Source organism: Liolophura sinensis, chromosome 10, assembly GCF_032854445.1.
Source record: "Liolophura sinensis isolate JHLJ2023 chromosome 10, CUHK_Ljap_v2, whole genome shotgun sequence".
Lineage (NCBI taxonomy): Eukaryota > Metazoa > Mollusca > Polyplacophora > Chitonida > Chitonidae > Liolophura > Liolophura sinensis.
The window spans coordinates 10,558,102-10,570,009 of record NC_088304.1 but is presented as its reverse complement, the minus strand read 5'-3'; the positions used below and the strand labels follow the sequence as shown (position 1 = coordinate 10,570,009).

General features: G+C 40.6%; 2 protein-coding genes across 2 annotated transcripts in view; both read right to left on the bottom strand.

Moving 5' to 3' along the window:
- Positions 1-1,123: 1,123 nt before the first annotated feature.
- On the bottom strand, positions 1,124-2,741 carry LOC135476869 (galaxin-2-like). Its single transcript, XM_064757012.1, has 2 exons — positions 2,726-2,741; positions 1,124-2,124 (listed from the first exon to the last, which is right to left on the bottom strand). The coding sequence occupies exons 1-2, from the start codon at positions 2,739-2,741 to the stop codon at positions 1,124-1,126; spliced, it is 1,017 nt and encodes a 338-aa protein (XP_064613082.1).
- A 3,860-nt stretch (positions 2,742-6,601) lies between these two features.
- The window catches only part of LOC135477184 (nitric oxide synthase 1-like), a 30,942-nt gene continuing 25,635 nt past the window's right edge, over positions 6,602-11,908 (bottom strand). Inside the window, exons 22-27 of the mRNA XM_064757339.1 lie at positions 11,592-11,725; positions 11,082-11,084; positions 10,868-11,025; positions 9,563-9,754; positions 9,071-9,220; positions 6,602-8,089 (exon numbers count right to left, since the gene is read on the bottom strand). Coding sequence (XP_064613409.1) covers positions 8,066-8,089; positions 9,071-9,220; positions 9,563-9,754; positions 10,868-11,025; positions 11,082-11,084; positions 11,592-11,725 — 661 coding nt within the window. The 3' untranslated portion in view covers positions 6,602-8,065. The remainder of the gene's footprint in view (positions 8,090-9,070; positions 9,221-9,562; positions 9,755-10,867; positions 11,026-11,081; positions 11,085-11,591; positions 11,726-11,908) is intronic.

Below are 11,908 nucleotides of genomic sequence, written 5' to 3'. Positions count from 1 at the left end.
TTGGCTAAGTGTGGAGAGGAACTGTGACGTGTCATTCATCGCTACTTGGCTAAGTGTGGAGAGGAGCTATGACGTTTTCAATCATCGCTACTTGCTAAGTGTGGAGAGGAGCTATGATGTTGTCATTCTTTGCTACTTGGCTAAGTGTGGAGAGGAACTATGACGTCATTCATCGCTACTTGGCTAAGTGTGGAGAGGAGCTATGACGTTGGCATTCTTCGCTACTTGACTAAGTGTGGAGTGGAACTATGACGTTGTCATTCTTCGCTACTTGGCTAAGTGTGGAGAGGAGCTATGACGTTGTCATTCTTTGCTACTTGGCTAAGTGTGGAGAGGAACTATGACATTGTCATTCTTCGCTACTTTGCTAAGTGTGGAGAGGAGCTATGACGTTGTCATTCTTCGCTACTTGGCTAAGTGTGGAGAGGAGCTATGACGTTGTCATTCTTCGCTACTTGGCTAAGTGTGGAGAGGAACTATGACGTTTTCGTTCTTCGCTACTTGGCTAAGTGTGGAGAGGAACTATGACGTTGTCGTTCTTCACTACTAAGTGTGGAGAAGAACTATGACGTCATTCTTCGCTACTTTGCTAAGTGTGGAGAGGAACTATGACGTTGTCATTCTTCGCTACTTGGCTAAGTGTGGAGAGAAGCTATGACGTTGGCATTCTTCGCTACTTGACTAAGTGTGGAGTGGAACTATGACGTTTTCGTTCTTCGCTACTTGGCTAAGTGTGGAGAGGAGCTATGACGTTGTCATTCTTTGCTACTTGGCTAAGTGTGGAGAGGAGCTATGACGTTGTCATTCTTTGCTACTTGGCTAAGTGTGGAGAGGAACTGTGACGTTGTCATTCCTCGCTACTTGGCTAAGTGTGGAGAGGAACTATGACGTTGTTTCTAGTGGTAACAACGAAACGCAGCGAAACTCAGATATTATATGGAGAAAACCAGAGATTATATGGAGAAACTCATAGCCATATTCAAATTATTGGTGAAGGATTGCAACTGCATGGAAAAACCCTAATCTCCAAAACAATTATACAAACAAAGACGTCGTGAGTTATTCATTCATATTTCTGTTCGTATTGACAAGACCTGTTACTCAGAACTATTTGGAAAAGACACTAACACAGGCCATTGTTAAAATCCTCAATGGTTCGGACAACTCTATGGCAGCACACGTGACTGTCTTTGTTGTACACGCCCTCCCCACAACAGCCAGTGCTTGAGCCAAACGGCCTTGGTTTCAGGTTCCGCCAACAGCATACATGGTCTCTGATATCATACACTTTGTTATGGCAACACGTGGTGTATATCTCGTGTTTTCTCGGATGAACGAGACCTCCACAGCAAATGTGCGAGGACACATTATGGGTAGCGTTTCCGCAGCACTCTGATCCAGGCTTGTATTCCAAAAGATTCCCAGCGCAACAGATTTGCTTGTTGACGTCGTAATTCCTTTTCCCACAGCAGTAGAACATGTTACTGTTGTAACTGGGCAGAGGATTTAGAATTCCTCCGCAACACTGTTCGCTCTCAAGGTCAAACGACACCGAACCGCAACACGCGGAGAAGCATCCGGGCCTTAGCTGCACGGCAGAGTTGCAGCACACGTGTGACTTGATGTTGATGATCTGAGTGCCACAACAGATCCAGTCTTGCGGACGAAACATCGGCCTAGAGTGGACCACGCCGTCGCAGCAGAGCGAACGTCTTGTGTCGACCAGCGCGTTGCCGCAGCAACTGTAGATTCCCATCGTTCGTGGTTTGGGCAGAAGCTCGCTTCCGCAACACAGGTCCGTGCGGAAGGACATGAGTTTGTTGCCGCAGCATCCGTACGACTGATACAAATCCGGTTTCTTGAAGACCTGGTCCTGGCAACAGACCTCCGTGTGCCTGTTGAATGTGTTGCTGCCACCGCAGCAGAAGTGCGTGGGACTGGCGCGCGGGAGGAGAACAGGAGGGGATCGGCCACAGCACAGCTGGAGAGTTCCAACGTACGGCTCGGTGCCACAGCATCCCAGCAAATTCCAAGAGACGCCGGACGTGACGTTTGGCAGAGGACTCAGAGTGTCAAAACAGCAGATGTGAGTGGAAGTATTGTAGCTTGTTCCGTTGCACGTGTCTGGAATGTAATGAAATGGAGTACATGTACTGTTGATGATACATCAAAGTCAAGGATATGTACACCGAATATGTTTTTGCCTGATTGCTTGATTAAATTCACACATGATTTTTTGATAGAACCAGATATATTTCTCTGCCGTGGTTTTACCCAAACCGCTGTTTCTTAATTATCTGTTTATTATTTCTGCTGTGTTGAAACGACCTTTTGAAACTTAGCATTACATAGGTTAAATTATCCGATATTCTTTCATTCGGTGGTCAGCGTCCCAAAATAAAGGTGACATTTCACATGGTCATTATTACGGATTTGAATCGTAACATCCTACATAGTAGGCCTACTGTCCGGACGAAAAGACTTCTATGAAAGTAGTACTCTTTTAATTTGCTATCATCTCGGGTGTATTTCCCTTTTCGTCACATTAAAACTTGTAAAATATGTTGGAAATTATTGCCTACAGATCCAACGAAAACTACATAGAAAGGTTATGGAAATCCCAACACCTAGTTGATTCAAAACCAACAATGTTGCTCAGTCTCTGAAGCTACACGATGGTTATTCACTACGGTTATGTTTCGCTACACCTCTGAGTTGGTCAAACCTGAGAGGTCCGACATTTATATTGTCATTTTATCATCGTCAGGGATATTCCATCCTCGAACATCTTCAGGAATATTCCATGTTCTGGCATTTTCAGGCGTGTTCCATCTTCAGGGATATTCTATGTTCTGGTATCTTCACGCGTGTTCCATCTTCAGGCATCTTCAGGGATATTCCATGTTCTGGTATCTTCACGCGTGTTCCATCTTCAGACATCTTCAGGGATATTCCATGTTCTGGCATCTTCAAGCGTGTTCCATCTTCAGACATTTTCAGGGATATTCTATGTTCTGGCATCTTCAAGCGTGTTCCATCTTCAGACATCTTTAGGGATATTCCAGCGTCATACATCATCTCGTTTACACCATCGTCAAGTATCGTCAGACACATTCCATCGCCAGGTGTGCTCCATCGTCAGACATATTCCATCGCCAGGTGTGCTCCATCGTCAGACACATTCCATCGCCAGGTGTGCTCCATCGTCAGACACATTCCATCGCCAGGTGTGCTCCATCGTCAGACATATTCCATCGCCAGGTGTGCTCCATCGTCAGACATATTCCATCGCCAGGTGTGCTCCATCGTCAGACATATTCCATCGCCAGGTGTGCTCCATCGTCAGACATATTCCATCGTCAGTTTTCATCAGGGATGTTCCATATTCAGGCATTGCCATGGATCGTCAGGAAAATTCCATCGTCAGAGATATTCAGTCGTCAGGAATATTCCATCGTCAGGGATGTTCCATCGTAAAATATTCTATTGTCAGGGATATTCCATCGTCAGGCATTATAAGGGATATCTCATCGTTAGGCATTGTCAGGGATATTCCATCGTCAGGGATATCTCATCGTAAGGTATATTCCATCAGACATTGTCAGGGATATTCCATCGTCAGGGATATTTCATGGTAAGGTATATTCCATCAGACATTGTCAGGGATATTTCATCGCCAAGCATTGTCTGGGATACTCCATCGTCACTTAGTGTCAGGGGTATCTCATAGCCAGGGATCGCCATGGATAATCTACCGTCAAGTATCTAAGGGGATATTCTATTGTCAGGCATTGTCAGGGATATCTCTCGTCAGACATCGTCAGGGATATTCCATCGCCAGGTTATTACTTATGGTATTATAAAATAGTAGCCTGAATTCAGTTAGATTTGCGCTGGTTGATTGTTTCTTCAAGTGGTGTATTATTTTGATGTTTTAGATGAAAACATTTATTTCATATTATATCCAGTATCCTCCAGACAGACAGAGTATTTCCTTTATGGGCTCTTGCGCCTAATATTTTACAGCCATGGTGCCAGGTGGCGTGTGTTTTGATATCATATGAGTATTTTAAATTACTTAGTCATTTCGTCATGAATAATATATGCTTGATGCAAGATAAGATTTGAGCAATTCTAGCCCAATGACATCAAAATAACTTACAATTAACATCACTGGAGTTGTTTGTTCTTGTTTTTTTTACCTAGTTCTGCATAAGCCATGGTGCTAGGGGGCCTGTAATTTACTACTGTTTATGCATTTACATGAACAGTATCAATAAAATCCTAACTGAGGTAAATTGACTAGAGGCCGTTTATCCCCGATTGCGTGTGGGCATTTGCCAACTATCATACTGTTGTTCAGGTCGATTGTGAGACAGTGAGTGATCGTCGGCGAAATGAGGCAAACACGCCTGGTATACGGATGAAGTTGTTCAGTAACAGGCGTAGCCATGAGACAGAGAAAGCTAAAATACTCGTTTACTAACCATCAGCAACTGAATACCGTTAAATGCATAGGATAATATCGATTTCCCTCCAATGTTAGTATATATATATATATATATATATATATATATATATATATATATATATATATATATATATATATATATATATCGTTTAACTCACCGACTGATTCAGAAGTGAAAGCCACACCATTCAAGTAACCGAGCACAAAAGCCAGCAGAGACACATACATCTTTACGACTCAATCGTCTCCTTCACACTGTTGTTTAACGCGGTCGGGTTTAATAGTATTCCTATTTTAGACATCTTATTTTGCCGATTAACACGGGCCGTTTGCGATATGCATGGTTTTAACCCCTGCGCTAAAGTTATCTCCACACAAAACGAGCTCTTCAACAGATCGTCACGACTTCTGTCGCGTCCTTCAAAAAATAGACTTATCAGCTGCGGCGAAGTCAAAACAGGTCGTACTTGTGGGAAGCACACAAAGACGACGGGCTAACCGCCATTGTTTTATGGTCAATCATACAATAAAAACGGTTAAGAACATTTGTAAAGAGCAGCTATGTTAACATGGTTATCCCATTGAGTTAAGTTATAAATACGGTAAATGCGGCTATAAATAAAGCAATGTGTGTAAGGTGATTTAATCAGAAAATTCCAACTTTTGATCACTCTTTTGGCAAAAGAAAAACAAACCACTAAGATTTAAATCTCAACGTCTATGAGCCTTCCTTCGGTATCTGTGCCATGCAGAATTCCACCACGCACAGGTGTTTAACCCGAGCAGGCCATGCGAACTCGAGATGTAAGTCTTGTAATTAAAAATTAAGACTTTCTCACAATGACCCAGGAGCCTCTCGCCCCGATGGTTGTGAGTTCAAGTTCAGCTCATGCTACCTGGGAGGGCCTTGCACTCTGCCCGGTTTTTTCTCACACTATAATTCTGGCCACCTTCGTATAAGTGAAATACTCTTGAGTACGACGTAAAACACAACACACAAATAAAATAAATGAAGTAAGACTTTCTCTCTCGCATGGATGAATCCATCAATCAAACAATCCGGGATAACGAAGAAAATAAATCAAACATTCACTTAAATACGGAAACAAACACCGATTGAATGCGTAATACATTTATTTTTTTATAATCAAATAACGAAAACCGTGTGGTTAAAGAGAACACGGGAACAAGCAAAGTACTGAAAACGGGCTGTGTAACCATTGCCGTATGTACAGATGACTATAACGTGATAAATGAAAAGAAAAGCAACTGTTACAAATGCATGCGTGGAAGAGAGAACTGGCATGAAACATCTTGTCAGTAATTACTGAAAGGTCCATCGTTCGGTAATACACCGTCATGTCGTAGTTAGGCAAAATACCAGTTTGTTTCGTGTTTGCACGGCATGCCCTACAGTAGTCAGTCTGGTAACAGAAGTGTTCAAGTTTTAGAAGTACACCAACTGCCATCTGTTGCGCGCTTCTGACATCCAGTTTGCAGTCTGGTAGTGCAACTGTTGTGAGTACAAGAAGAAGAACTTACACATTTTGCAGGACTAGGCAGTTCCGTTACAGAACTGTTCCGCTTGACGCCAGCTAACGCGAGATAGTATGTGTTTTTGCGGGACTATTCAAACGATGGTGTCGGTTCATTGTTGATGGCCTTATAATTATCAGACCTGCGCTCCGATGTCTTGTAAAGAAATCTAATCTCACGAGAAGAATACAGTCCTCCAATCAGGATTCACTTCCGTCGGAGTTTTGTGGCAGTCGTCTTGTGAAAGGCTTTACAGACAAGCACAAGGGCGTATATGTATGTCACACGTGAAAAGGTTTGCCAGTAAGTTGTCAAAGGTCGGTAATTTACGCCCGGGCACTTCGATTTCTTCCTCGCATAAAACTAACCGTCATCGTGTCAGTTAAATATTCTTGAGTACGGCGATAAATTAAAATCAAATACGCCTAAATACATTAAATAAATTTGATGCCTACTTCATCGGTAAGGTGTTCTTACAATTTTCAGTGGATTGTTTTGTTTTTTTTTTCTTTTTTTTTTCGTTTTGAAGACTTGTAATACTTTTAACATACCAGACTTTGCTCAGTGCTTCATTGCTGCACCTATTAAAAGCTGTAGTCGCCTTATCCCGAATCAGTTTACACCAAAGTGTTCCACATCAAACACGCTCGAAAAGGCCTTTGATGCAGAACATGGAATATGGCTATGAATTGTGATCAATATTTTATATCAAATTTTGATTGAACGATATATATTTATATATTATATTACTAGGTTCAGAAACAACCTTTCCTGGCCTGTAAACAGTAATCTGGGTGCAGAAAATGTAATAAAATGTAATAAAAATTGTCCTGAACAGACTTGAAAACATTATTTGGGATGATCAATAAAATTGTCAACATCCCCCACTATAGCGGGATTCGAATTCCGCACCTCACATGTCCTAGCAATTGAAGTGAAAGCAAGCACCTTTAACCTTTCGACCGCAGACTGCTCTATAATCACCCCTGAAGACGACTATACAATGAGTACTTTAGACAAATGTACACAACACCGTCGCCTTTTTCTTTTAACTTAGTCTAATGCAAAATGACTCCTGTGCAACTCGTTTATAAGCCGCCGACAATTGATCTGTTATTTCTACGCCATCATGAAAATACAGCAATGAGAAAAGACAACTTTTGAATTGAAAAGTGCTTTGACTGAACACAACGTTATTTATGGATTGATTGGTGCTGATCAAAACATGAATACCTCAGATATGTAAATAAACATATAAATAAACGGAAACCCTGTGAATTTATAACGCCATCTGCATAAAAGAGGTCTTAAAAGGGGGAGTAATCGAAGTTTCAAATATAGTCGGTGCATATGATATATCTTAGGTATATATTACTTAAAATCAATTTGTTCACATATCAATGTGTTAAATGCATAAGCGTTTGATAAATACAAGAGGAAGGAGTAGATATTAATTCAATATCCACCCTCTTTCCAAATCCGCAAATGATAAGCAAGTTTCATATTGACATTTCATTTTCACTTGTAGGAAGCTTCTATATAAAACTCTGAACAACTTTCATATGGATGTAGGTTATGGAATTACTTGTATAGAGAAAGCCGCAAAAATCATATAACTATAACTAACACTTTCTCGCGGTGCAGTAGGCCCATCCATCAGTGCAGAAGTTTATAGAAAACTCTACAAATTTGTTACTGTCAGACTCAAACATCTATAACATTTCATAGATCTGAATTTGTGAATGAAATTTCTTGTTGGCTTGAGAAATTTTGGTGTCTCAAGCCTCAATTAAGACAGACGTGAACACGTAAATGGAAAAAGTGGCAACACCGCTTTTCTAAAAATGACACCATAATGGTTGTCGCCATGACAACACGCGAATCACCGATAAGAACACTTAAGGGGGAGGTCTACTGAAGAAAGGTATGAGTCACGAGATTTGATTGGTGGAGGCACTGGAACTTGTCTGTTTTGCACCTTTACATTGGTCCACGGTATGAAGCGATTGTAATCCTTTTCAGTCTTGATAGAAGCAGATAGAACCGTCATGGATTATTCTAATCAAACGCTGATTTGTTGTCCTGTAAAGAAAACGAATCATAATTTTGGTCATTTGGTAATTTTTGGTGTAAGGCTAAAACGGCTATCAAATCGCATACCCCCAATCATACAGGTAATGTTAGAAGAATCGGGCTCTCGCACGCTTCACAAATCTTGTACTTCATCAGACAGTAATGCCACCACCTACCTAAATAACAAAACCAGTGATTTCACAACCAGCAACGGCTGATTTTGTTATTCAAGTAGGCAAATGACACAAGATTTGCTGCTCTTTGTTTAGGACTATGCACCATTGTTATAAAATGTCAATATAAAACACTGATTCAGATAGAAGTGTCCGTATGATAGTGAGGAGGTTTTACTCAAGCACGACTTTTGAGTGTTTGTGCGAGAAAATGTCTCCCATGAAGGTATTCGGTTTTCTGCTCTGGTTTTACTCTCTATGCTGTCAGTTGTTAATTAATTTTATTGTATTGCCGTATAAACAAGGATTCTGCTGGTGGACTTCGCGTTGTTTAAATGTGATTTTATGTTAAATGTGATGACAACACAGAAGGCTGAGTAATTCTAGATCAGTGACGTCTAATAATCTGCAATTAACATCACTGCATTTTTTTTTACCGTATTCTGCTTCTCATGGTGTTAGGGGGCGTGTAATTTGCTACTATTTACATTGAACAGTTAGACTAAAAGCCCTAACTGAGGTAAATTGACAAGACGCCGCATTTCACCGTTACGAGTGACCATTTGCCAGCTATCACACTATCATCGCTACTCTGTTTTACTCTCTATGCTGTACGTCTTAATTATATTTATTACTTGATCCAGCAATACGATCAGGTCGGAAAAATCTGATCCGTTGCACTTCGAATGAAGCGTCATTTTCTTTTCTGAGATCAGTGTGCAAATACAGAATTATGAATTATTAGATAAACCATACAACATCAAAACTCTCTGAATGATCACATCTTTAGCCACCAACTGTTTAATTTCCAGCTTACGTCTATAGAGTCCTTCATGTTCGAAGACTTGGATTCCTTTTCACCTTCTATGTATTTTTTGGAAAGTCCCTTCTGGTCACGCCCTCTACCGTTAACCTCTGACGTCCTCAACGTCACACCAAATATGTCTTCGTGGAAGCGATTGGCGTCCTACAAAGAGTATAGCGCAAGCTAAAAACGACGAATGAATATTTCTGGGCCAAGCAAGGTCATCCGACGTAGATATCCCATAATTTAAATAGGAATATATTAGAAGTTAAGAAATCCCCAAAAACCAAAGGGCTAGACCAACGAATTTTGACCGGGTTTCAGTTGCTTATAGATCGTTTATTCATAAACACAACACCAGCTGAGAACTTCAATTAGATTTCATATAAGCGAGTAATTAACAAACTTTTAAAACGAATGTGACGCATGTGGTGCATGTAGGCTGTGCAACAACAACGTGTAGAAAATCGCTGGTCTTCTCGTTCAATCATTGTCACAACTTACCCTCAACTTAAGGACGTAATTCTTGGCAGTTTCAGGCGACATGGAGCCATAGTTCTGTAAGATCTTCTCCAGAGTGTTGCACACGTCAGAAGCCATAGAGACGTCGCCGCACACGTAGAAGTGTCCTCCATCTTGGACAATCGATCGGTACACCTCTTCGGAATTCTTCATAAGTATATCCTGCACATACGTCTAAACAAACAAAAAAGAGATTGTATTAGTATTGTATTAGACAAATTCACCACATTTCACCCTTAAACAAAAAGACAATACTAAACCAAATTCATTTAGGCCTATGAATCGATAAAGTATCTCACAGGAAGTTTAAGAAGCATAACTTTTTATTTTTGTGATGTTGCACAGACCTGAGGTTTCGCAGGTAAAAGTAAGCAAAATCATGTTCATTGGGATTACCGAAAGCGCCGCCATGTTATCAGTTTTATCCAAACGTTTGTTTCCGTCTGCGTCAACCCTGTATTGCCTTTGAATCATGTGCGTTAGATACGAGTGACGAGACATCGCCTTTCCGTTGACCCAACATGGCGCATCTCATGGCCTCGCGAGAGATCCTGATTAGAGGCTAATTTAAAGTTACCAAGAACGTCGGAAAAATGGTTGTTATCTGTTTTTTGTTTCAACCCTCTTCCTAAATAACTCAGGCAATACTATTTGGTGTCTTTTCTTTTAAACCGTTGTCTCTCAAAATTCTTGGACAAAATTCTAAAACTCATGCACTGCTGTAAGGTTAGACTAGTTCATCTTTTATGTATTCCCGTCTTTCGTCAATCCTGAACAAACTTCTACAAAACAACTGATCATACTACTTATTAAAGCAAAGAATTTATGTTAATAAATCAGGGTTTCACTAATACGTAGTGCATGTATTCCTCCAAAAAATAGTTTCTCAAGAATACTGAATACTCGTTTAAAAGCAAACCTGATCTCTACTAGTATATAAACTAGTATATCACTACTATAAAGCTAGTACATAAAATATAGATTCTAACGAAATTTACGTTCGAAACTCACTCTGGCTAAAACTTCTAAGGACTAGACGACACAAAATATGCGGGTTCTTCGAAGCTCTTTCACAATGGAAAAGCTGATTCTTCAAATTTACATAGTGTTGCCCCAATGAAACGCTGTGTCAAAAACACCCGACATGACACCCGATCTATTTACAATACTCTGACAGCGGGGCCAACGGTATTTGGCCCATTCCTATAACAACTGAATGAAAAAATCTGATCTATGGTGTTAGACATCGAGGAAATACTAAGCAGATCTTGGTGAAAGTATAGCTACCTTGGAGAGTCCAGGCTCCCGGGATAGAGCGATGAAGTATTTAGAGATCACTCCGTCGGCCTTGGCTTGCAGAACCTCGTCTTTGTAGATTTCATCGATGTTAGCCTGGCGACAACCGAAGTACAGCGCCATTTCCCCCCAACCACGTTTGTTGCCATCTGCAAAATACAAGTGTCACAATAGGATCAAATGTCAGGAAGTTTGATTTACCTGCCCTCTACAAAGGGAAATAACTTGTATTTCATGAAAACAACAGCGCCCCCTAAGTACTTGAATAAAATTACCAGTCATTCATATTCATTTGAATTATTATAAAAGTAGGTCGCTTTGATTCCATATATTTGGCCTGCCGTAATTTTCACCTGTAGGAATACTGTAACCAAAGAGAAATAAGGCAAAGTATTCACGGCTGCTACAAACTATGTGACAGCAACTTTCCTTGTTTGTTTTTTCCGAACTAAGTGATTATATATTATAATAACTCTTTCGTACAGTGGTAGTGTAAGTCATTCTTTTTAAGGAATGAATGGATCTAACGCCTCCGATATCTCACCACCCCTTGACCTCACAGAAAGTTTGAACCTTTGTGACCAATGTGTAGGACATTCAACATATTTAACAATACTGCTTATGACTGGTCAATTGCGTGTTCTTGTTTGACAGCTCAGAAAGGTTTAAAAATATATTAATTGTTTCTGACAGATACGTTAGGAGAATCACTTACGCTCTGGTACCGGCAACATATCCATGTCTATTTTGCGTTGCTGCCAGAAACTCCTGAATGGCGCTATGCCTGTTCCCGGGCCCACCATAATGGCTGGCACTGTGCTGTCTTCTGGTAGGTAAAAACTCGGCGCCCTGGAATAAAGATATGGTATAGGTTATATTGTAGTGCATGTACCTTTATGTGTCAAAGATTTTAAGGGTTAAGTACTCTGATAACACAAATTCCTATAACTGTGTTAGAACATAATTAAAGACGTACAGCACAGAGAGTAAAACAAGAGCAGTGACAGTGTGATAACTGGCAAATGGTCACGA